We start from the raw sequence: 24793 nt of genomic DNA, 5'->3' as shown, positions 1-24793 counted from the left end.
AAGAGGGGACAGGGGACAATAGGCTTCATTGTGGTCCCCCCACCCCCCAATTTCCCTAACAAAGCTCTGGGCTCCCTTGGAGGGGCCAGTCTTGTTCTGGGGCCCAGCCACATATTCTGTAGTAGACTGGGATGCAAAGCATGAGGAAAAACTTACTGATCTAGGACTCAGAAAGGGAGAGGTTGAGAGCCATCAGCCTGCAGGTAGGTGCTCTCACAGTCGTGCGTCTGAGAGCTGTCCCCTTATACCTTCAAGGGGACAAATCTTTACTGTCAGAGTTGGGGCTGGAACTCAGGCCATCGCCTCAACCCAAGACTCTCCCAGGTAGCCCAGCTTCCAGACCTGGAGTCATTATAGGGATAGCTCAGTCACTCCTGCTCATCAAATCAAGGCTTGGACCAGCCTTGGGAGACTCCAGGCCTAAGGGGGTGGGGGGGGAATGCCACATGGAATCATACCCTACCATGGACTTATTCCCTCCATCCTGGAGCCTGTCCCTCCCCTCAGTTCCATTAAAGAGACAAGCCCCCAAACAAGCAAGCCTAGCCCAGACTGTTGGCAAAAAAAAAAAATTTATTTTCCTTTGAAATAAAATGTACAACCAAAAGAGCACAGGGACTAAGGCAGTAGGGAGGATGGGGGGGACACCAGAGAACCCGTTTTGGGGTAGGAATCTGTGCCTCTGTCCCCTCTACCTGGCACCTTTTGCCAAGGAGGAAGAGTCTGTGAACCAGAGATTCCAGAAGGGAAGGGAAATACATGCTGTGCCAGTGCTTTTTCTGTATCCTTTGGGTACAGAACACCACCTCCACAGGGAGAAGCACAGACTGGCAGAGCCCTCGGAAATCATATAGCCTCCCACCCACCCCTCACCCCCATCATCCACACGGACACGAGGAGGCTCAGATAGGGAAGGGCATGCACCATTATCAGAGGTGCAGTCAGGTCTGGGACACCTGGGCATACTCAGCAGGGGAATGTGGTCACAGGCCTGAATGTGCAGAGTAGATCATTAGACGCATGGGTCAAGTGAATGACCCCATGGGGAGAAATGGCTGCGGTTTTCTGGTAGCAGCCACTGCTCAGTGGTCCCTGACCTCAGCGAGAGGTGACTATGTAAAGGCCAAGAACCAGATGGTGGTTATGAACCTCAGGACTTCTTTTTTTTTTTTTTTTTTACGCGGGCCTTTCACTGTTGTGGCCTCTCCCGTTGCGGAGCACAGGGTCCGGACGCGCAGGCTCAGCGGCCACGGCTCACGGGCCCAGCCGCTCCGTGGCATGTGGGATCTTCCCGGACCGGGGCACGAACCCGTGTGCCCTGCATCGGCAGGCAGACTCTCAACCACTGCGCCACCAGGGAAGCCCCTCAGGACTTCTTTTAGCACCAGATGGTGGAGCTCTCCTGCCAGCTCAGCTTCTTGGGGCTTCTCAGGTACAGGTGATGCTGCTTGAAGGAGCCTGTGCCTTCACGTGGGCTGGGGGAAAGGAGAAGCCAGTAGGGCCGGGGAAAGCCTTGTCCTGTGCCTTTCTTCCCTTCTTCCCCTCTACCCCAGCTTCAGTAGGGCTCAGAGAGGACGCAGGGGGTGAGGGAAGGCCAGAGTGGTATCCTGTCCTAGTTTCTCTGGGCAGTGGGCCTCCTCGCCAGCAGGAGAGAAGGGTTTAGAACCGTTTTTCCTCAGGCTGGGAGGTAATGAGCAGCTCCTTGTTCCCGAAGTCCCACCAGGCCGTCATGTGGAACGCCATGTTGGTTAGGACAACAGTATACTCCAGGATGGCAAAAATGGTGTATACTGTGGGAAGGACACAAGGAACAGGGTGTGATAAGCCTCCTTCCCTACCCCCCAGGGGCCTCTTGATAGATCACCACCACTGCATCACTACGCAAAGAACACAATGGCAGGCAGTCCCCAAGACCACTGCCACTGCCATACTGCACATTACAGAAAACATCCCAACTGTCCCTTAGCCACTGTGACCACCTATGGATCCTCGCCTGGCCTCACCTCCAGCCTCACAATACGTGTTGTGCCGAAAGTACACAGCCAGCGCCGTGAAGAAGGAGACGAAGTTGATGATGAAGAGCCGCTGTTTCCAGTTGTAGGACTTGCGCTCCTAGGGGATGGGCTGTCTGATCACTCTGCAGCTTGTTAGATATGTGCGGACAGCCTCCCCTCTTGGCCCCAACTCCCAAGGGCTGTGTCTTGCCTCCTTTGGTCATAGAAGGGGGCAGAGGCAGGGGCAGCAGGAATGATGGGCATTTCATACCCCTGCATTTGGTGTAATGAGGCCAAGGTACAGTGGGGTCCCTGTCCCTCCCATTTCAGGGGGACAGAGTATGAAAGTTACTTGGAGTTACCCACCAACCCAACACCTCCAGATGCTGTGGGGAGAAGAAAAGTACAGGGTGGGGGGGGCAGGGCTGGGGGGAGGCACCAGAGTTTTTACAGACCACAGCCCTGATGCAGTGTTCCCGCTGCAGCCTGGGTGCTGCCCCTCATTCTACTCCCATTTGGAGGCACTACCTCTTCTATTCTCCATTTTCCCATGCTACCCAAACACAGCCCCAGATTCTGATCAATCACCCTCCACTTGTCTCCAAGCCCAGCCCCAGCCCCAGTTTGCAAAAGAACTCCATTTCCCACCTCACCATTACCCGCATCCTGAGTACGAGTGTCCTTGATTTTCCTGAGCCGCCTGCAGCCCCACTAGGAGTAGACCGTACCTCTTGACTTACTGTGTGCTTCTTGGTCAGCCGCCAGAGAATGCAGGTGAGGAGCATGTGACTGAGGGATGAGGCGATGAACACAATGAAAGCGTTTTCATGGATGGCTGGAGGGAGAGAGGAGGGCTGGGAGCATGCACTGCAGGGAGCACCCAGAGCCCTGCATCGTAAGGTCGGGGGGTGGGGGTGGGGGGCAGGGACATCCCCTCCCGGAACCCCTCCCTGCTCCTCCTTCCCTTGTCTGGGCACCCACTGAAGTCCTCGGAAGAGGAGACATAGGTGAGCACTAGCAGCGCAAGGTTCTCCACGACGTTGAGGCCGAAATTGAGGCGGCAAAGCTGGCGGTAGCTGGGACACGGGGAGGCGCAGCTGAGGTAGTGGTTCCAGTAGGCGAAGGCCACCAAGAAGCGGGGTGCTGAGTGCAGGCCAATGCAGAAGCGCCATACGTAGCGCTGGGGCACCTCTCCGCCGATGGCCGAGCTCACCGACGGCAGGTAATTGGGCACCTAGAGAGTTGTGAACCATCTGGGCACCAGCCCCCTGCCGGCCCCACCCACCTTGAGATCTTCCTCTCTGTGGAATCACCTTGACACTCAGAAGGCTCTGGTCCAGTCCCCTGCCTCCAGGATGTCCTTCTTCAGAGCCCCAGAGCTCTCCAGGGAGACCTCCCCTTCCAGGTCCTTCCAGGTCCCCTTCCAGGTCCCCAGTGTGCCTGGTTCTCATTCCCTAGCCAGCCTGGGGTTTGTGCTGGGGCATAGTGGGACCGCCTCCATCTCCCTACAGGTGGCTGGGAAAGCTACAGGCAGGTTCAGATGCTCTCTGAGCCCACAGCACAGGGCTGTGACCTGGATAAGGTCCTGTGGGAGGGTCCATGAGCCCAGCAACCCAGATTCAGTCCCAAGGACTGAAACGAGTCACAGAGCATCTGAGCTTCCTTGGCACAGCGCTGGATTCACTGCCCAGCTAAGCTGTTCCTGACTGCTCCCAGCTTCACTTGTTCTTCTGGTCTGGGGTACCAAGGTAGTAGAGGGTGCTGTGAGATCCTAGGGAAGCTGGGCCAGAAGATACATTCACTCTGGTCATGTTTAGGAAAATGGGTGCTCCTAACCTGGGGTAGTCTAAGAAAATGACCCTGTTCTTATGCGTCTCTCTCATCCATCTTTCTCAAAGGCTGGAATTCCCTCACTCCTTAAGGAACTGGAGTGTCATTCTTTAAAGCTGAGGAAGGAGATAATATCACACAGCTGCAAGGACTGATGTTGCTTATTTTGGAGGGTGAGAGAATGGGGGATGGATGAACAGTAGTTTCGATGGGAACAGGAAGGTCAGGAATAGGAAGAGGATCTCTTAGACTCAGGGGCCTAGAGCAGTATGTCTCAAACTTTAATATGCATACGAGTCACCTGGAATTGTGTGAGAATGCAGAAGGTCTGGAACCTGAGAATCTGCATTTCTAAAAGATTCCATGACTGCAGAATCTACCAGTCTGTTGCCCACACTTTCCGTGGACTTTTTTAGACCTTCAACAAGAGCCAGAGCAGTGCCAGAGCCCAGAAACCCAGAGAGGGAATGACCCTGCTGTGACTATGGCAGGACAAGTCTTCAGAGATGGAGTTCTGGAAGACCCCTTCCTTTCTCCCAGTGGGGATGCTGAATGGGTCTCCAGAGTGGCTGGGAAGGCAGGCAATGATGGAGGAAGCTCACCGGGCAGGGGTGGGCCTGGGACAGGACCAGCCAGGGCCCTCACAAGCCTTCACAGAAACGGAGATGGATTCCCCTCAGCACTGTCAGAGGAAGCTAAGTGCAGAGCTCTCAGAGAGAGGGTGATGCTATCGAGGCCATGGCTTGAGATACCATAGCTTGAGACCAGGCTCAGATATTCACTCTGAGTAATCAGTGAAGGGCAACATGGAGGCTTTGGAGCCACACAAACCTGGGTCTACCTTCCAGCTCTGCCTTTATTAGCTGGCTGACCTTGAGCAAGTCACTTCTTCTCTCTGAGCTTTGATTTCCTCATTGGCAAAATAGGGATGACGTCACCTACCTTGCAGGGGACGGTGAATACTAAATATAATGTACGCAAGGCATCTGCAGTGTCTAGCACGCAGTGAGTACAAGCGACGGCTTTCAGAAGACAAACTTTCCTGAAAAGCCTGCAAATTGGCTGTGATCTATGTGGCTACTGAACGTGGCAAGGCCGACTTATGAGTGAAAGGTGGGAATCATATCTTGACTGGACACTTCTGAGACCTCCAAGCCTCCTTACTTGACTTTTCTGCCTCTCTGGGTAGGTCCCCTGAGTAGGATTAGTGGGAGTGTTGCCTCCACTTTCTAGAATATTCATTTTGAAAACTCTAGCCCCAATCTCAGCTACTTTAAGGGGAACAGTACCAACATCTAAGGCTTGGCTGGGAGAGCCGAGAGTATTCAAGGGCCCAGAGCCCTGACTGATGCTGGGAAAGAGGTAAAGGGTAGAGATGGCACGGAGTTAGGGGGATGCCTCAGGAGGATGAGGGTTAGGGCCCTGTGGCTGCCTGTCCCATCCTCACAAGCTCCTCTCAAATTAAGGGTGGGGGCAGGATTCTAAGAGCAGGGATTGCCTCCCTCATCACACACACACACACACACACACACACATGCTTAATCAGGTACAGATACTCATATACACCCCCGCCATTCCGAATACACAAGTTCCCCACTCACCAACTATGCCAACAAGAAGCAACATGAGGAGATATCAGAGCCCACGTACACAGCTCACTACAAACCTCCCCAAAAGCCCAGAGCTAAGGGTACTGAGAGATGGGAACATAACCTCTTTCCCCAAGAATAGAAACCCTTTGGCCTGGAAGACATGGCTCAGTGGATCTATGGCAGGGCAGTAGATCAGAAATTCACATGGTATAAAGGGAGAGGGTCCAAAAACTTCCTTATCATAGAGCCTCATGTTTCACCATTAGAGGTTCATTCCTCTGGCCCCAGATAAAAGTCCCCTGAAATTATGGATGACTTTTCTTTATACCTTACCACCCCTTCCCCTCCCCACCAACTGGACAAAAACTCCCATTCCTGTCAATCCTACTTGCTACTCTTCTCTGGACTCCATCCTCTCTTCTCTAACCTCATAGTCCCCCATCTTAGCCCTGGTATCCCCTGTACCATGAGCTATTGCACTAGCTTCCTCACTGGTCTCCCTATGCTTGCCCCCTGCCGTTGAATCTGTTCTCCACTCAGGAGCCAGAATGGTCTCCTAAAGCTCAAATCTGATCGTGTCCCTTCCCTGCTTAAAATCTTTCCAAAGCTCCCCATTGCCCTCTGGATAAAATCAAAAGTTGTCCGCCTGGCACTCACAAAGGTCCTTCTTCACCCCACAGCAATAATTCTCCCTCCTCCAGGAAGGAGGTCTCCAACATCCAAGCCGGTTTAAGTGCTTCTCCTGGGCCCCGCATCCCTGTGCTCCCTTTTATCACAGAAGGGATCTCATCTCACAGTGTTGTGATTGTCTGTGCCTAGGTCTGTCTCTCGGAGGAATAAGATGCTAAGGGTAAGTCCATGTTCAATTCCATGCCCCTGACACAGAACCTCCACCCCTGGGCCCTCAAGAAAGGCTTGATGGACTGCTCTTGGAGGCAGGAACTCCTTCTAGGTTTCTAGCTGGCAAAGCTCTGAGTGGATATAGGTTGTGGGGCCTGAGACTGCCAGAGGAGAAACAAAGATAGAAGAAGCCAGGGCAGGGCTGGGCATCTTCTCAGGTCAGGCCCCTAGTCTGGGCTAAAGCCACCTGTTACTTCTCCTGGCTCCTGGCCTCATCTTACCTCCTCAGTCCTGGCTTCCTTTCCAGTCTTGTCTTTCTTCAGCCCCCTTCTCCCTCTCGCAATCTCTCCTGCTTATTCCCACTCTCTTCCCTTCCTCCAGGCCCCCTCTGCTCCCTTGTACCCTCTACAATCCTCTTCTACTCTTGGAGGACTGTGACTCTACTTTCCCTGAGTCTCTCTCCCCAAACTGCCCCCAGCTCTGACTTTCCCCCCACCATCCTTTTATCCCTCTCCCCTCTCTCTGTCCCTCCGCCTTCTCTCCTACTGTCTGATTCCACCCTTATCACCATCTCCTGACCTGGCCGTGACCCAGGTGCTGGGGAGCCTGGCACTCACCCCACAGTCAGTGGCCACTGTGTACTCAAAGTGGAACACCAGGGACCAGATGATGCAGAAGAAGAAGCCAAACACGGGGAAAGTGATGACCCACCAGACCATGGCAGTGAAGCGGAGCCGGAACACGGTCCCATCGGGGTCCAAGGGCTGGGAGGCCGCAGAGAACATCCTGTAGGGAGTGGTGCCCAGGCAGGGCAAGGGACACAACTTGGGGCCTGGTGGGGTTACCTGGGCCTAGGAAAGTAGAGCCTTTTCCAGAGCTGGCTTTTCAGAGTATAGGGAAGAGCCAGAGTATAAAGAGTAGGAAGGGCATAAAGGAAAAAGGAAAGCAGTGCAGAAGAGGAGGTACAGAGGGAGATGGGGCAGGAACAGCAGAGAGACAGGGTCAGCTCATAGGAATCCCTTTGGCACACTGGTTCTATAGGTTCACCTCTTGAAGAGTATGGAGAATAGAGGCTCCCAGTGCCCTGGGTATGGGAGCTCTGATAGCCCACCTCATTCCCATTACCCTCATACCCACTCAGGAGAAGGGTCAGAGGTGGAAGGGTTATTATTCCCATTCCACAGAAGGGAAGACCAAGGCCCAGAACTATGCTAGGATCAAACATTAGGACTAAGGCCTCTTGCCACTTGATAGCTTAAGGCTCCAAGTCAAGGTTTACTTCAGGCCAAGTAACCCAGATAAAGGACCTTGGCTCAGACTGACCCAAGCCTTCCCACTGACCCTGTCTGACCACATTCCTGCTCTTCACCCAAGTTCAACTAGGAACAGTGGGAGGGCCCCATAACCTATTTCAATGGGACCACAGGCTACCAGCCATCCCACCCCCAGGCTCAGAATGATCCAAGCCTCAGGCCAGCAGTACCCTGACCCCAAGATACCAGAGTCCCTCCGGAGGCCCAGACCTCTATCTCCTTCCTCTCTGAGAAGACCATGTCACCCCATCCAAGATTTTCGGGAACTGAGGGTCATGGGAACCTTCTCCACTCAGGTTGAGTCTCCTGTGCTGGGCCAGACCCAGGAAGGACAGACCCAGACTGAGGCAGCTGGGCTTCTTCTGCTTCCTCTCCCTCTGGGCAGAGAACTCCCTCCCCCACCCCCACTGCACCGACCACCACCACCGTGACCCTTCACGCTGGGCTTCCTTCTGGAGGGCAGATTTGTATTAAAAGGCCTAAGACCAAATCTCCCCTGGGGACTCAGACCTCCCTCCATTAAGGGAACCCTAGTCTACTAGTCCAGCTCAGCATCAGGGAATCAGGGTGGGGGTAGGCGCACTATGCAACACTCACACTGGGTGCTGAAGGATCCGGGGCTTGGGTTGAGGGCTCTAGCCAGACTGAGACTGCTCTAAGACTGGAGGGTCCCACCCCCAGTTCCCAAGGGCCTGCCTCCCGCCCACAGAGCCCGGATCTCCACGCCTTCCCCGGGCACACAGCATTCCCACGACCAACAAGGCCATGTCATAAATCCCAGAACACTCTGCAAAGGTAAGAATGATAGAGGCCAAGGTTGGCCCACAGCAGATCCCTTTGCCAGACATGGCGGTGGGGACCTTTCTGAGGGTTGGGTCCAGGCATGTAGGCAGGTTTCTGGGAAGGGAAAGGGAGAAAGCAGAATAGGATTTAGCCCCTTTCTGTTGGAGCAGGACTGAATATGTTTGTTGGGCCCCATCAGAGAGCTAGCTAATCTTAAACAGTAGATTCACGGTCCAAAAGAGATCTAGACAGGCCTGAATATGAGGTATCAGTGTCCAGCCTGTACCTGTGCAGAAACAACTAGTGGCAGCTCAGGCTGCATTAACAGAGGTCTAACAGCCAGTAATAGGAATAGAACAGTCCTGATTTGGGCTGTACTTCCCAGGCCATATGAAGTCCTATGCCCAGATCAGGGCCTAGGAGAGAACAGTGATCAACTGGGCCAAGTCCAGGGCACATGTCTTGTAAGGATTGCCTGAAGGAACTGGAGCTATGCTACCTGAGAAAAGTAAACTCAGGGGACCCTCCTCCCCCGCCATTACTGCCTTCCCATCTCTGCAGGGCTGGCTGGAAGCCAGGTAGAAAAAGTAGCTCCAAGGGTCCCAAAGCAGAGCCAGAGCCAGGACAGAGATTCACGAGAAAGAGGGTATATGCTCACTATAAGAAAGAGCTTGCTGGGATTCCCTGGTGGCGCAGTGGTTGAGAGTCCGCCTGCCAATGCAGGGGACACGGGTTCATGCCCCAGTCCGGGAAGATCCCCCATGCCATGGAGCGGCTGGGCCCGTCAGCCATGGCCTCTGAGCCTGCGCATCTGGAGCCTGTGCTCCGCAACAGGAGAGGCCACAACAGTGAGAGGCCCGCGTACCGCAAAAAAAAAAAAAAAGAAAAAAAAAGAAAGAGCTTGCTAATTGTTAGTTACTAAGTCTCCTCAGAATCAGCTGCCTGAGAAGGAAAGAAGCTCTCCATCACTGGGGATGTGCAAGCAGAGGCAATGTCATCTATTGGTAATTATAGACTAAGGCTACTTCTTTCATTCCTCAGTTGGCCATTCCTGGGATTCTCTGGGTGAAAAATTCAGAGTATATGTGAAAATTCCCAGGTGTATCCATCATAGTAGTCCCAGGGAGTAGGGACAAAATACCCCTGGGGTCACTAGGCCTAGTCTTGCCCCAGAGAGGCCAGGTACCCTTCCAGCAGCTACCTATGCCTTAGCTCCCTATCTAGTATGTTGAGAAGGGGTTATAAGTATGCTGAGGTTACTGATCCCATTATCATTTGGAGCCAGCCACGAGGACCAGAGCAAACAGCCTACTCCGTCTAACTCCATATGCCATACAAATATTATAATTCTCTGTATGGACTATGACTGCATTATATCCTGCCTTCCTTTTCCCAGGGCTGATGTGTGTGTGTGTGTGTGTGTGTGTGTGTGTGTGTGTGTGTGTGTGTGTGTGTGTGGGGGGGGGGGAGTCCTATCCATTTATTCAACAAATACTTTTTTTTTCCCCTCGCCGCGCTGTGTGGCATGCGGGACCTTAGTTCCCCGACCAGGGATCAAACCCGTGCCCCCTGCAGTGGAAGCACAAAGTCGTAACCACTGGACCACCAGGGAAGTCCCTCAACAAATACTTTCTGATTCAGATGCAGTGCCCATCTTCAAGGAGCTCCCAGCCTAGTAGGGAAGAGAGACACAAATATAATGTGATAGAACTATATCAGAGAGAACACCTGGAACTATGGGCACCCAGAGGAGGGAGTGATTAAGCTTGCCCCATGGAGGCTGCAGAAAGCTTTTTGGAGGAGGAGACATATGAGAAGGGTTTTGCAGGATGAATAGGAGTTGGCCAGGGTAATAGAACATTTGATGCATTATCTAAGGTGAGAACTAGGTCAGGAGAGGCTGTTGGATGGATCCTTTCTGATCTTCCCCCTCTGATCACCTGGTCACCCCCTTTTCTTCCAGTCCTGTTCTTTCTGATAGCTCCCAGCCCTGAGTCTCACCAGGCTGGCTGCCCACAACTCAAGGTCCACATCTACCCACTGACAAATCAAGAAGAGGGAAAACTTGAAGTCATATGAACAAAAGAAGTGGGCCCCCATGCTTGCCAGCCAGATCCCACTCCTGGTTGTACCCCTTTTTCTCAAGCAAATGCTCTTTATAGGAAGGTGGAAGCTCAGCTGATTGGGGGCCTCCTGAGCTCTCCGTGAGTCTAGTTCAAGGGTCCATGTCCAGGCTCTGCCTCTTTCCCACCTAGAGACCCTTGGCTAACTTCCTCTCCTGCCCTGTCTTCCAACTTGACAATCTCCTTTTCCTCTTCCTCCTTCTGCTCCTCCCCTTTCACATTTCCCAAACCACTTTCTTATTTCCTCCACCTGGAGCGCTACACTAACCCTGAGAAGGAGGAGGACAGGAATTAGCAACCCTGATAGACATGGGGAAACTGAGGCTCAGCCTCTGAAATTCAGGTAATATACAGAGTCAGTGGATGAACTAGCAGGATAACAAAGGTCCACACAGGTCTCACCCCATTTACACCCATAACATACAGAGAAAGAACTCTCACAACTTTCTTCCTGGCCCAGCACCCTATATCCCTGTCCAAGAGGGTGTATGGCCACCTATGGAACCTCAGAGGTCATGGGACCTACCCCAGAAAACACATGTACACACACATAATCAGGTCCCCAACCAGACAGACACAGATATAGTCTCTCTCACACACATAGCCCACTCAAAGCCATTATAGTCATGTCCCACACAGTTAACACATGCACATATACATAATCACATTCCCGTAGGGACAGGCACAGCCCACGGTGCCCCACTAAAAAGCCCCAAATGCCCTCTAGCCCAGTTTTTTTCTCTGTCCCCCAGAAAACCCTGGGGCTGCTGAATCTGCCCCTCTGTGAACTAAGGATTGGGTTCGGGGTTCTGGGGCTGCCCAACTTCAGGGACCCTGGCCCCCAATGACCTCTGTTGAAGGTGGAGGGAGACTATTCCTTGGGACCTCAATTTGCAGGCATCCCCCCAGCAGCCCAGTATGTTTGATGGCTAATCCTGTTACAACAGAATCAGGATCCAAAATAGATCTGATTGGGCCTGAACATGAGGTATCAGTGCCCCCCTCCACAAGCCCTACCCCACAGTGTGTGGCCGTAGTCTCCTTGAAGTGGAAGAGCAGGGACCAGAGGACGCAGAAGAGGAAGGCGACAAGTGGACAGCAGACTGTGACCAGGGCCACCAGGGTGAAGCGGAGCCGGACCAGGGTCCCATCCCGATCCAGTGGCAGTGGGACCTCGTACATCTTGTCAGACCTGGGGATGGAGTGGTGTGCTGTCAGGGCCCAAGGTAGTGAGGTTGGGACTCAGTGGTGAAGCTAGCCCTTGTGCTCAGTCCTCAGCTTAGCTATGCTATGGGGTGGAGAGTCTGAGAAGGAAGCCACCTAACCCCTAATCTTGGACAGCTACTGCCTTGGATGAGGAAGATGGACTGAGAATCCCATGAGAACATTCACCCTCAATTTCAGAGGAAAGACAATGAACCAAATCTGTGCTAAGATGAAGCCGGAATAGATTGGGAAAACTTCTCATCCCTAGGCCTGGCTTGACAGGCCTAGTACTACAGGAGCCGGTTGAACTAGTCTCTCTTGTTTCAGGAACCAATCCTAAAACCTCCCAGTGAACAGAATGGCCCATCTCCTCCCCCAGGCCTTGGAACCTCCATGTTTCAGGGCCTCCTATCAGCTCTCACTGCTTCACCCACCGGCCCGGGGTGCTTCTGCCCCTTCAATCCCTTCCCAGCTCTGTGTGCTCTGTGTGCCTGCACCGCAGTCCACAGCAGCAAGGACTCCATGGAAGCCAACAGAACCTCAACCCCCTGCCTGTCCCCGCCCGCTGCCTCACGTGCTCTGAGGGTGAAAGGCTTTGCAGAATCAGGCCTGGTGCTAGCCTGGGCTTGCTGTTTGCTAGAGAGAGCTGCCTGGTCAGCTTCTGGAGGCTTCCCAGTGCCCAGGGGCCTGACCGCTCCCCTCTGGAGACTAGGTAAGGGCTCCTGAGGACTGGGCTCCTCCCACTGCACTCCCCCACTCAGATGAGGATATGAGGTCATGCACTAACTACTAGCCAAGTATATACCAGCAATCCTAGCCCGGACCCCCTCAGTGTATAGAAGGGGAAGTTGAGGCCAAGAGAGGGGCAGGACCCTGCTCAGGGTCACATAGCAAATAGAAGGAAGAGCCAGCAGTGGGCAGATGTGGGGCTCACAGTGTCACAAACTGCAGCTCTCACCTTCCTTGACCCTTTGCTCTCTGGGCCAGAGCTCTGGGCAGAGAGGTCAGGTTAGGTCAGGTTAGGAGGGAAAAGTGAAGGGGTACCTGTCCATAGGAGGAAAAAAACTAAAAAACCAAATCTTATATAAGTGAGTCAGTCAGCCCTGTTCCCATTTTAAAGACAGAGGAACCAAGACACAGAGAGAGGAAGGTCTTTCCTCAAAGCCATATGCTGAACCTGAGGGAAAGCCATCCTCAGAATTTAGGCTTCTAGTTGCCAAACTAGGGCTGGCTCCGGATACATAAAGAACCTGCCCTTCTGGACTCCAGGACCTTGCCTGGAGATCAAGTCCTAGCTCTTCCTGGCCCCGCCCTCAGGACTCTCTCCTAGTACCGCCCTCAGGAAGAACTCTGACCTCCAGGAGGCTGGCCTCATGGCATCTGGAACAAGCCAGGTGGATATGCCTCTCATCCATCTTCCTCCACCCACCTCTCTGCCAGGCTCCATCAGGCAGCCTGCCCCAACTGCTCAACCTTCTTCCTCCTTCTGCGGGCCGGGGGTTTCCCAGGAGCGGTGGAAGTGGCTCTGGTGGCCCTCCCAAATCAAGCACATTCCTACAGTCCTTGGATCATCCCCAAAGACCTTCCCCACCCAGCCCAACCCAGATTCTGTGGTTGCAATGGTACTAGTCCCCCCTTCCAACATCCCTTCCTGAAGCCAGCTGCTCTGGATCCCTCAGGAATCAATGGGACCCCCAAACCAAAGACCAGATCCTCAGGGAATGACTAGGCAGTGCCCAAGACAGGGGTTGATAAGGTTTGAGGAACAGTCTGTTCCACTTGTTGGAGGTATGCCTAACCTCTCTTTTAGCTGTGTGACCTTGGGCAAGTCACCTAACCACTCTGGGCCTGTTTTCACAGTTGTACAACATGGGGATCTTGTGGTTTGGATGACTAATAAGGCCATACCAACTAGGTCATTCTACTCTCCCAGGCTTCAGGACAGGGAGCTCACTATCTGAAGGGCAGCTGTCCAGCCCCAGTCAACTCTAACTTCCACACAGTTACCACTTAACTGGAAACTGCTTTCTTAGGAGTATCCCTACCTTATTTCCAAAGATCCTCAAAGATCTTCTCAGCCTCCAATCCAAATCCACACTTACTGGGTGCCTTCTGAGTACTAGGCACCCTGCTTAGTACTAGATATACATTGTTTCTTTTAATCCTCACTACAACTCTATGAGGTAGGCGCTAGCTATAGCCTGTATATTTCCATTTTACAGAAGAGGCAAGTGAGGCTCAGGGAGGTTAACATTTGCTCAAGGTCACAGGCTAATAGCTGGCAGAGTTGGGATTTGAAACTAATCTAAAGGGTTGCAGGTCCCCGGCACCTCTCTCCTGGGGCACCTAAGGAAGAATCTGGACCAGGAGTGCCGGCGGGGTGAAGAAGGGAGAGCTCACTCTGGAACATCGGGCCCCTGTCAGGGAGCAGAGGGGAAAGGGGTCAGCTACCCCAGCGGGCACAGCAGCAGGTCCTGGACAGACACCAGGATCCCCACAGCCCGGGGCCGGGCCCCGCGGAGGCCAGACCGAGTGGCCGAGCTCCCCCAAGTGGGGCTGCCCGGCAGTCCAGCACACCCATCTCCATACTCACCCAGGCCGTAGCGGCGAGGAGGCCGCGCCGGCGCAGTCCGAGAGCAGGGAGCACCCGGGGGAAGCCCAGGCCGGGTCCGGGGGGCGAGCGGTGGGGGGCGGGTCGGAGCGGGAACGGCGGGGGCGGGGCCGGCGCGCTTGGGGCGGAACTTGGGAAGGAAACAGCACCCAGATCCTCTGCTGGCCCCTCCCCGCTTCTGCGGCCCGGGACTCCGGGCTGTCCCCCTTAATCTGGCGTCCCCTCATGCCATGCCGATCCAGCACTGGTCAGCCCCACTAATTCCGGCTGCATGGGGGCAGCCGGAAGAGCACTGGACACCTGGGTCTGACACGTTGGATCAGCCACCTTGTCACTTACCTCTCGGCTGCGTTCCATCACCTGTTGAAAGAACATAAAATTAATTCAACAGGACCTCGAATTCTCTCATTTCCTGACCCCAGTCTCTACCCACCTCCCACCCCAACCTAGACGAAATTATCCAGTTTCGCACTTCTTAAACCTTAAACCAGTTTGGCCCCAGCCTCGGCGCCCCTTCCCCAAACTTTGCTCCCCAGAGCCCAATCGGGGCATTTCAGCAAAGGGAAGAGTGCCTCACAGAGAACGAGATCCCATGGGGCCCACCAGAGAAACTCTGGGCCACAGCTATTCCCACCTTTGATCAGGAGAGGGCGCCCTGTCCCGCCTGTCGAAATGCAGAGAGCGGATCTCCTGCCCCCCAACCCCACCCTAGTCCTGGTCTCTCTTCACCATGAGAGGGCTGATCCCCAGAAACCAGCCCGCAGCCAGGGTTCCTTCCCCACCCTGACTGACCCCCTAAAGGAATCTGAGGGGGACTCTTGGCTACCTTTGTAAAGACCATCCTACCTCAACGGGGAAAAAGAATGAAGGGACCAGTAATCCCTCCTACAGTTACAATGGGGGATTGTCAGAACATCTGCAGCAGGTGGAGGACATCTGACCTAGACACCGTTACCATCACATTTTTCCCGTTTAAATCCCCACAGTAATAATTAGCACATTTTGAGCACCCCCGGTGTCCCAGGCACTTTTCTACTTTTTTATGCTATCCCATTTAATCCTGATAAAAGCCCTATGAGGTAGATACTATTAATATCTCCATTTCACCAATGGAAAACAGAGAAGATGAGTTACCTACTCACACAGCTAGTGTCAGAAACCAGGATTCGAGTCTGGCACCTGAGGCCATTCCCTTAATCACTATATACTGTTAATTCGGGGAAACAAAGGCCCAAATTTGATTAACTTGCCAGAGCCCTTTTGCATGCATCCACTCTTGTTCATTTACTCAGCCTAGGCCCCCTCTGTGACAGGCCCTGGGTTGGGTAATGGTGGGGGACCCAGAGATATCGTGCTCACTCCTGGGGGTCTAAGTCTACAGAGAAGGTGTCTTATTCTAAAAAAAATAGTTTTCTTGACTTGAATTCTGCCACCCCACCCCACCCCACCCCGGCCTTTAAAGTCCCAGGGCAAATGAACAATTAGTAAAACTAATTGTTACTGAAAGAACCACTCCCATTTAGTTTTGATAACTGGATTTAGGTTTTCTTCCTTGGGGCTTCACGTGATGCTCTTTGTCTAGCTCCAACCCACACATGCCTGCTCCTGGCCCCTGTTGCCGGTCTTAACCCCTTGTCTGTTCCTTTGGCTCTAAGTACCATTCCCTGAGGCTGGGTCTCTTCTCCCTGCCTCTAGACTACCCCCCAGTGCCTGAAACTTGAGGTGCTCTAACTGGCCTTTAATTCTCTGGTGATTTGGGCACTTCCCCACCATACAGTCCTGAGTCTGTTTCCTCATCTGTAAAATGGTTTTAGGAATATCCACATTATAGTGTTGTTGTGAGAATTAGATGAGGTAATAGAGCAGTGTGCCAGGTTGATGACAGCTAGATGTGTCAGCAACAGTCTGAATTTGTCCTGATTGAGCCTTTTCCGAACTGTCTGACCTCAGCTGTCACTGACCCTCTCTGAATCTGTTTCCTCCACTGTCAGTTTGAAAGACTATCACCTACTTGATTTATATGAGGAAAAGTGGAAGAAAAAGGTGAGTTCTTACTATGTGCATACAGCATTCTCTTATTTGAGCCTCTTAATAATCTGATGAGGTAGGTTTGATGAAAGCCATTTTACAGATTAAAAAATCGAACAAGCATCTAAGCATCTAGGCTCAACCTTATTCAGGACGCTCTCAGTGTTTGCTGAACTGGCATTTGTCCATTGGCCAAGTAGCTGCTGCTGCTGTTGAAGCCTTTCAGTGTCTCCTCCCTCCTGGTTGGTTTGCCTGGTGCCTGGACATATCCCAGAGAGGCCTGTGCCTGAAACAGCACCACTATCTTCAAGCTTTAGCCATGATCACTGCTCCACTCCCCTTTCCACATACACATACCAGATATCCCAAGCTCACTGAGCATTTGTTTTCAGGGATGTTCCAGCCCCCAGGAGCATAGGGCGGTGTAGAGGTGGGGGGCAGAAGAGGGGAAGTGAAGGTGGGATATAGTTGTCAAGGAAAGCTTCCTGTAGGAGATCTCCTTCACTCCTTCACTATCCTCCTATCTCTCCATCATTCTCCCCATTAGCCACATTGGCTCTTCTTACGACACAGATCTGATCATGTCCCGCCCTTGTGCCTTGTGGCAAAGTAGTAAATTTTCATGGCTTTTAGCATCAAGGGCAAATTCCTTAGTGTGATGTTCAGTATCCTTCATAACGTGGCCATCCTCTACCCCAGCAACCACTTGTTTTACATTCTAACTACACTCACCTCTTCCATGGAGCTTTGTTTAACTTCCTCCTTATCTCTCCCTACCCGCCATGATCTGCCCACCTCCCCACTCCTCAGGCAGCCTTGGATGGCCTTCCATCACACCCTTATGAGGGCTCTAACCACAATGAAGCAAAATAATCTGTTGCCTGTTTCCCTGACCCTCCTGGGAGCTCATTTAAGGACAGAACCTCCACCTGTTCCGTTTATTTCTGAATCTCTCAGCTTACCCCAGGCATGGGCATACAGTAAGAGTCCAGAAAATATTTGCTAGATTGATTTAATTGAACTGGATTTTGAAGGATGGGTAGGATTTAGATATGTCAAGAAGAGATTTAGGAACTACAAGAAAGGCCTTTGAAGAATGACTGCTGGGAATAGAGGGTGGAGGCAGAGGGTGCATGGCTCGGGGTGGGGGTGGGAGGTAGGTAAAGCGACAGAGACAGAAACAGTGCTAAAAGCATCCAATTTCAGGCCAAACGCTGCCCTGCCTCCTGGGCAGCCTTAGGAAAGTCTTCCTGGGTTGAGGAGGAGTGTTCTTTTTTTCTTCCCAGAGATCTTTCTCATGGCAGAGACATCCTTCTTGGATGGCTTTAAACTATTTACCCTAGGCTCACCCATCTTGCTCTAGCTCCATTCTGCCTCAAATAGTAATTACATCTTCATTGTTCTATAGAACATTCTTTAGCTTCCCTATCACTTCTTTTTTATAAAAAATTATTTATTTATTTTTGGCCGTGTTGGGTCTTCGTTGCTGAGAGCAGTCTTTCTCTAGTTGCAGCGAGCATTGCGATGTGCGGGCTTCACATTGCAGTGGTTTTTCTTATTGCGGAGCACGGGCTCTAAGCGCGCGGGCTTCAGTTCAGTAGTTGTGGCTCACGGGCTTAGTTGCTCCGTGGCACGTGGGATCTTCCCGGACCAGGGCTCGAACCCCCCTGCATTGGCAGGTGGATTCTTAACTACTGCGCCACCAGTAAAGCCCCTCCCCTATCACTTCTAGGATGAAGTCCCAGTTTGCACCCATGGATACACTGAGCTCTTTCCTGGTCCCACATCTCTGTTCTCCCTGTTCATCTGGCACGGAATGCATCTTTTCCTTGTCTCAGCAAACTCTACCCTTCCTATAAAGGTATAGATTAGCATGACACTTTAGTGAGTTAGGCATGCATGCAGTAATTTCTAGGGCTATCACTAAAATAATAGAAAAAGAATTTAATTTCCAAACTGATGCAGGAATAAAAATGAAGTAACCCAAAAGAATGCAAGAAAGGAGATTTAAATGGCCAATAAGCACGCGAAAAGATGGTCAACATCATTAGTCACCAGGGAAACGTATAAAAAAAAACCACAGTGAGATGCCACTTCACACCACCTAGCATGGCTATAATTTAAAAAGACAGAAAAAAGAAAATAACAAGTGTTGGCAAAGATGTGGCTGGCAGGAATGTAAAATGGTACAGCCAGTTTGGAAAACAGTTTGGCAGCTCCTCAAGAAGCTAAATATAGAGTTACTATATGACCCTGCAAATCCACTCCTAGGTATAAACACGAGAATTGAAAACACATGTCCACAAAAAACTTTTACATGAATGTCCATAGCATACTATTCATAGTGGAATAATGGAATAATCATTATTCATGATGAAACAACTCAAATGCCATCCAATTCATGACTGTATAAACAAAATATGGTATATTCATAAAATGGAATATTATTCTCCTATAAACATGGGTGAAACTTTGAAACATTATGATAAGTGAAAGAAGTCAGACACAAAGGCCACGTATTTTATGATTCCGTTTATAATGAAATGTCCAGAATAGGCAAATGCATTGAGACAGAAAGTGTACTAGTAAATTGCCAGGAGCTGGGGGGAAGGGGGAGATGGGGAATGATTGCTAATGGGCCTGGGGTTTCTTCTGGGATTATGAAAATGTTCTGGAATTATATAGTGCTGGTAGTTGCACAACCTTGTGAATATACTAAAAACCTCTGAATTGTACACTTCAAATGGGTGAATGTTATATTATGCAAATTATATCTCAATTTTTAAAAAAAAAATCTGGCAAAGAGCTTGGCCTCAGTAAATGGCAGTTATTTTTACCAAAAAAAAAAAATTTTTTTTAAAAAGCACAGAAACAGAACATCTGGGGCAAACAGAAAGTCTAAAATGTTAGATAAAATCCTAAATATACCAGTAAATTCGTTAAATGCAATTGACTAAATGCTCTAGTTAAAAGTCAGATATTCACACAAGATTTATATAAATCTAATTATATATCATTTATAAACATCACCCTTCCTTATCAAGTTATAGGAAAAGAAGGAAATCAACATTTACCGCATGCTTACCATGTACCAAACAGGGGCCCAGTCCTTTGCAAATTCCATGATCTTATTTGACCTTCACAAGCACCTTATGAAACAGAAATTATTGTGCCCACTTTATAGACAATGAAACTGGTGCACAGAACAATTAAATAATTTGTGCAAGGTCTAAAAAGTAGCAGATCTAGGACTTGAACTTAGATCTGTTTGAATCTAACTCTGCTGCTCTTTCCAATGTACCATATAAGAAATTTAGAATCATCTCTCTGGAAGGAAGTCTCGTGTTCTTTTATAATTCTGCAGTCCTTACAGGTCTCTATCCTCCCTGGGCATCAATCCTTCAGAGCTGCATAGAGTGAGTTCTCAGGGCATGTGTGAGAGAGACTGGAAGCTTCCAGGACAGAAATGGACTTTACTTAGCTCTGTCTCTCTTGGCCACGGCAGAGTGTTGAGCGGTGGACATCTCTGGGCTCCTAATGCCCAGGACAGAGCTTGGCTCAGCAAGCTTTTGAGAACATGCACCAAATTCCTTGGCTTTAGAGGAGAAGAAGGCAGATGACGACAATCAAAAGGGGTGTTATGAGAATTAGGCAGAGTAAGACTATGTGGGCCTAGGAAGCCCTGGTCCACAAAGAAGTCCTTCCTGGGGCAGAAGTCCCTGGGAATGATGAGCTTGTAGGCCACATGCCTACCAGAGTACCTAACAAGAGGTCCTTCTACTTAGAAATCACCATGATCACAGGAAATTCCTCCCTGGAGCACTCCTTGTCCAGTGTCTCTCCCTCCAGTCTTCCAATAAGTATACACTACTTAAGGGACCCAGCTCCTGCACACCTGCTAGTACTCTGGACTAAATACACTCACTCACACAAGACATATTTCTGAGCTCCTTTTCTGTGTCAGAATCCATGTCTTAGAATATTTAGAATGGGAATTCCTTAACATTTTTAAAGAATACAAATAATATCTATCATTTATTGAGGGTACCTGTGTACCAGTTACCATATGCCTCAGCTCATTTAATTCTCACAAATCTGTGAGGCAAGTACAATTATTACCCCCATTTTAGACAAGGAAACTGAGGTTCAGAGGGGTTAAGAAATTTGCCCAAAGTTCATACAGTTAATACATGGTTGGGCTCAGATTTAAACCCAGGGTTCTCTGACTCAAAAGTCCCATACTTCTTTTCTATTTAAGAAAATAATTCTCTCATTCATGCATCAAACATTTAATGTACACCTATGCTGTGTGGCTGGCCTTAGGGACATCATAATAAGTAAGCAGAGGAGAGCCTTAAACAGAGCTGGGTTTGAGGATTGGAAGGTGAGAAATCAAAGGTTCAGGAGGGCAGTGAGGAAGCTACTGTAACTCTCCAGGGAGACCTAATGACTTTCTAATGCTGAATATAGGCAAGGGAGGGTGGAGGGAAAGGAGTGACGTTTGGATGGAGTAGTTGGGGAAAGGTGTCTGGAGTCAGATGTTTAGCTTTCCTATTTGACCATCCACATATTTATTTTTTTCTTCCTTCAAGCACCTACTGAACATCTACAATGCACTAGGTTTCTTCCATCCATTATCTTATTTTACCTTTACTACCAGATCACTCCACTTTTTTTTTTTTTAACATCTTTATTGGAGTATAACTGCTTTACAATGGTGTGTTCACTTTTTGACTAAGTAACTCTAATCCCTTGCCACCACTGAAAACCCAGGGTGATTTAAGTTTATCCATGTTTTGGGCAGGGCCCATTTCAATTTTGTAGATATGTCCCAGGAGGAGGGGGTGGTGGAGCAGTAATCCTAATAGGTTTTGCTTTCTGAACACAGTCTCTGCTATTTTGTGTGGGACCCACAGTCAATAGATCTAGTTTCTAGAACATGCTCAACCCACCCCCTTGAGATATCAGGCTTCTGCTCTGGGCTAGGTCTTGAGGGAAAGGAACACCAACTTGAAAATGAAGCTCTGGACTTCAAGAGCCCGGCACCAGAAGATAGGAAAGTAAATAACAGAATACAAAGTAACAAGGCTGTAACAGAGGCCTGCCCAAGCATTACTCCAACTAGCTGTGAGAGATCCCAGAGAAGCAGGAACATTTCAACTAGACTTTAAGAATAAGTAGGGGTTCCTAAAGTGCAGGTGGGAAAGAAGTTCCGAGAATTGTCATTTGTACCAAACTCTAAGCTGAACCATTCCCTTAAGGCACCTCTAATGTTCCCAACGTCCATTCTAGGGATTCAGAGAGGGAAAGGTTGTGTTGGGGCTGGCATGGGTCAGGAGACAAGGAGGCCAGGTTTGCGGGCCTCGGAGCAGCTGCAGGTGAGCTACGCAGATAGACCTCCTAGGAGGTCCCTCCAGCTCCGCACGTGGTCTGGCCAGGAAGTAAGGGCAAGACAACGGGGGAGCTTTCCCGTCACAGCCCGAGGACTGGGGAAAAGTAAGGGTAGAATAGTTACCATGCCATCCTGGAGCCTTCACTCTGATTGGCCCGAGCATCAGCAACCCGAGTCTCTCCGCTCCAAAGAAGGGGGCGGAGCCTCAGCATAGCGTCATCACTCTTCTCTCCTCCCCCCGCCCGATGTAGCCACTCACCAGCCTACCTCTAGGGGCCCTTGTGACGTCACGACTCCCTCCCAGCCAACCGTGGCGGCGAGGGGCCGTACTTCATGTCCCTCCCACTGCCCCTCCCGCTTCCTCCCCCTAATTCCTTCCGTCCCTCCTCTTCCCCCTCTCCAGTCTCCCAAAGACAGCCCTCACGTTCGGTTTCAAAAGACTCTAGGTCCAATGAATAACAGGGTGGGCCTAGAGTGGCGGCGGTATCTGCCAATGAGCAGACAGCGAGGGCGGAGCGGCCGCAGCGAGCCTCTGACGGCAGGCGGCGTGTGACGCAGTCGGGCCCTCTGCGCGCTGCGCCCGAAGCGGCGGTCGGTAGCGGAGGTGGTGGCGGCGGCGACGGTTTTGTGACGGCCGCGCGCTGCTCTCTGAGCGGCGGGTGGCAGACGGGCCTAGGCCCTCACTCCTGACACTTCTCGTCCCCCACCGCATCGTGGTAAGTCGGGAGCCGGGGTGGCGGCGGCCGGGGACCGGCAGGCTCCACCTCCTCTCAGGGCGGGCGGGTTCGCGGGGAGTCCCAGGCCCTCTCCGCGCCCGAGTCTCGAGCCGGGGCGCGCACCTTCTGCCCTGAGGGAGGGGGCGGGGCCCGCGACCCTGCGGCCCCGAGGCCCAGCTTTTCGGGCTCTGGGAAGGAGTCGCTATCGGTGGGATCTGGGCCCTGGGGTCTTGCGTTGCAGCCTACGTTGAGGGGTGTCCCTCTAGCTGGTTGTACTCATTCATTTGCCAGGCGGTGGTTAGGTGGGCCGGCCCTTTGCGGGGGCAGCGCCTTGAGACCCTGAGTACGGTTTTCCCAGCACTTCTCCGACCATCGTGCGGGATGGGCTTTATGTGCCTTGGCTTCTCCAAGGGGAAATTTGCAGCCCCAGGGGAGTGTGAGTGCGTCGGGAGTTTGTTACCTTTTTAAAACAGTATCTGAGAATTAAGGTCGGTTTAATGGAGTGAAAGCTTATTTTCTGTTCTCCCACGTGTTCCACCTAAAGCTAGACGAGGTGAGGTTTTTGAATTACTATCGCCATAAGGACCTTAGAAATTAAGCCAATCCCCCTACTCTACGTTAAATGCAAGTTTTATAGGTGGAGAAACCGAGGCCCAGAGAAGAAACAGGATTAGCCAATGCTACATCTGACTCAGTGTAGAAATTTTTCTACTACACTGCCCGCCCTGGGTGTTCCAGCCTCCCATTACTGAGGATTCCCTTTGGAAGAGTGGAGGGGTTAAGGTAGGGACATTGGATAGTTAGGAGCAGACCTAGTCTTCAATAGCGTTTCCAATTTAGTTACTACCAGCTCTGTTCGTGGGAAGGCAGACGCTTCATTACTTCACCTAGACTATGAGAACTAAACTTACAAGTTGGTTAAAGAATGTTAGTTATGTTATGTATTGGAAATGAATCGATAAAACTACATGTCATTGGCTAGTTTCCTGTCCCAGGTCTGAAATTTTTATTTGTGACAGCTGCTGGGGACTCAGAAGAAAGAGTCCAGTTAATGAACTACAGCAATATTGCAATAGAAAACCAGAAATATGGACAAGATTTAGAAAGGTACACAGCAGTCATTTTGTATTTCTTGTACCTCAGAACTCTAGCGCCTCTGTTACTGAATTCGAAAATTGTAGTAGAATGAAATTAGAAGATTAAACTATTTTGGGAGAAGAAGCTAACTGGAAGAAAGAAAGAGCAGTGATCATCCCCTGTGACAGTCTTATAAATTCAGAAGGAAACACTTGTTGACTGAGTGACAGATGGTGTGTTTGGAACTTGATCGAAGAAGTTAGGATATTTAAAGAACAAACCAGAAGTTGGACAGGAAGGAGGTACTGGGAAATAATTTGATAAGGTTATTTTTTGACTCTTCATTGAGATTTGATGAAGGCCACTTTGGTCTGTTCACATAAGTCAGATTGTCACTTTCCTCTTGTTTAGATGACGAAGCAAAAACTGAAAAATGTGTGTAAGAGCAGAAGAGAACTGTAGTCTTAATACTAAGAGGTGAACAGGGTATGTTTTCTGTGACATGTTCTCTTCTGGGAAGCCTTTCCTGGCGTTCTTTCCCCTGCAAGCTTCCATAACACTTATTTGATACTTCTATTAATAGCACAAATCATTTTGTATTTTAGCTGTGTCTTTTTATTAGACTGGTAAAAAAATTTTTGACTTTGTATTCAGTTTGCTTGGCACAGAGTAGGCCCGCAGTAAGTGTACTTGCCTGAATGGATAAACAGATATGGAGGAGTTAAGCCTAAAAATAGTCTATAAAGAGGCTGGGTATTTGTGTACTCCTGAAATACGGGGCCCAGATAAGAGGACCCATAACATTCGTGTGATACACGGTACTTTGGTACCTGACTTTATTCATGTCCACTTGCTCCTGGATAACTAAGAACAAGCACAACTTTTAGGGAACCAAGTTCATAGCTTGGAAAAAATCAGTAATATTACTTTATTGTGATTTTTTATAGTAGCAATTAACCTTAGGAAAAAAGGGGTAGTAGTACTGATATTTAATTTCCAGTAAATAAAGAGCACATCTGCAATTATGCAATTTGTCCAAAGTTTAGGAGATTAAGAAATTTAGAGATTTACCAGTAGGTATTAGAGACAAAGTATGTAAACAGCGTTTCTTAAGAACTTGGTACGTTCTGTGTGTTTGGAATTGAACCTAAGTATTTGGCATTTGTGTATTGTAGTATTTTACCCATAAAGTACTCATAACACCCCCTCCCTAAGTTGTAACAACCAAGAATGTCTCCAAACATTGTCACATGTTACCTGGGAGGCAAAACTGCCCCTGAGTGAGACC

The 24793-nt window shown here is 50.4% G+C and overlaps 2 protein-coding genes across 20 annotated transcripts in view; one reads left to right on the top strand and one right to left on the bottom strand.

Moving 5' to 3' along the window:
• Positions 1–553: 553 nt before the first annotated feature.
• PGAP2 (post-GPI attachment to proteins 2) lies at positions 554–21902 on the bottom strand. Of its 12 annotated transcripts, none has more exons than XM_032639836.1 (8): positions 21836–21898; positions 14632–14652; positions 11493–11667; positions 2976–3228; positions 2723–2829; positions 2004–2112; positions 1667–1790; positions 554–1475 (listed from the first exon to the last, which is right to left on the bottom strand). In XM_032639836.1, the coding sequence occupies exons 3-8, from the start codon at positions 11655–11657 to the stop codon at positions 1379–1381; spliced, it is 855 nt and encodes a 284-aa protein (XP_032495727.1). In that variant the 5' UTR covers positions 11658–11667; positions 14632–14652; positions 21836–21898; the 3' UTR covers positions 554–1378. The 12 variants fall into 12 exon arrangements, with proteins under 12 accessions (XP_032495727.1, XP_032495730.1, XP_032495729.1 ...); XM_032639839.1 differs by having other exon boundaries at positions 2735–2829; XM_032639838.1 differs by lacking the exons at positions 14632–14652; positions 21836–21898 and adding exons at positions 14028–14098; positions 14275–14348.
• A 351-nt stretch (positions 21903–22253) lies between these two features.
• NUP98 (nucleoporin 98 and 96 precursor) overlaps positions 22254–24793 on the top strand; it is a 101034-nt gene continuing 98494 nt past the window's right edge. For 5 of the 8 annotated variants that reach the window (XM_032639461.1, XM_032639465.1, XM_032639466.1 and 2 more), the window contains exon 1: positions 22258–22428. The gene's annotated coding sequence lies outside the window, so the exon portion shown is untranslated. Of the gene's footprint in view, positions 22429–24793 lie in introns of all 8 variants that reach the window. The other 3 variants (XM_032639464.1, XM_032639463.1, XM_032639467.1) reach the window with 2 other exon arrangements.

The sequence above is a fragment of the Phocoena sinus genome, chromosome 8, assembly GCF_008692025.1.
Source record: "Phocoena sinus isolate mPhoSin1 chromosome 8, mPhoSin1.pri, whole genome shotgun sequence".
NCBI lineage: Eukaryota > Metazoa > Chordata > Mammalia > Artiodactyla > Phocoenidae > Phocoena > Phocoena sinus.
Note: the sequence above shows the minus strand (reverse complement) of the source record. Positions and strands in the feature narration are given on the sequence as shown.

Bases quoted from the DNA above. Each gene is read 5' to 3' on its own strand.
- PGAP2 (XM_032639848.1), bottom strand. From the start codon at position 11,657: ATGTACGAGGTCCCACTGCCACTGGATCGGGATGGGACCCTGGTCCGG. The intron at 7,056-11,491 runs TAGGGCTTGTGG...CCTGCCTGGGCA, and splicing joins TACGGCCACACACTGTGGGG to CCACTCCCTACAGGATGTTC. The intron at 1,791-2,003 runs GTGAGGCCAGGC...TCCTTCCCACAG, and splicing joins CACGTATTGTGAGGCTGGAG to TATACACCATTTTTGCCATC.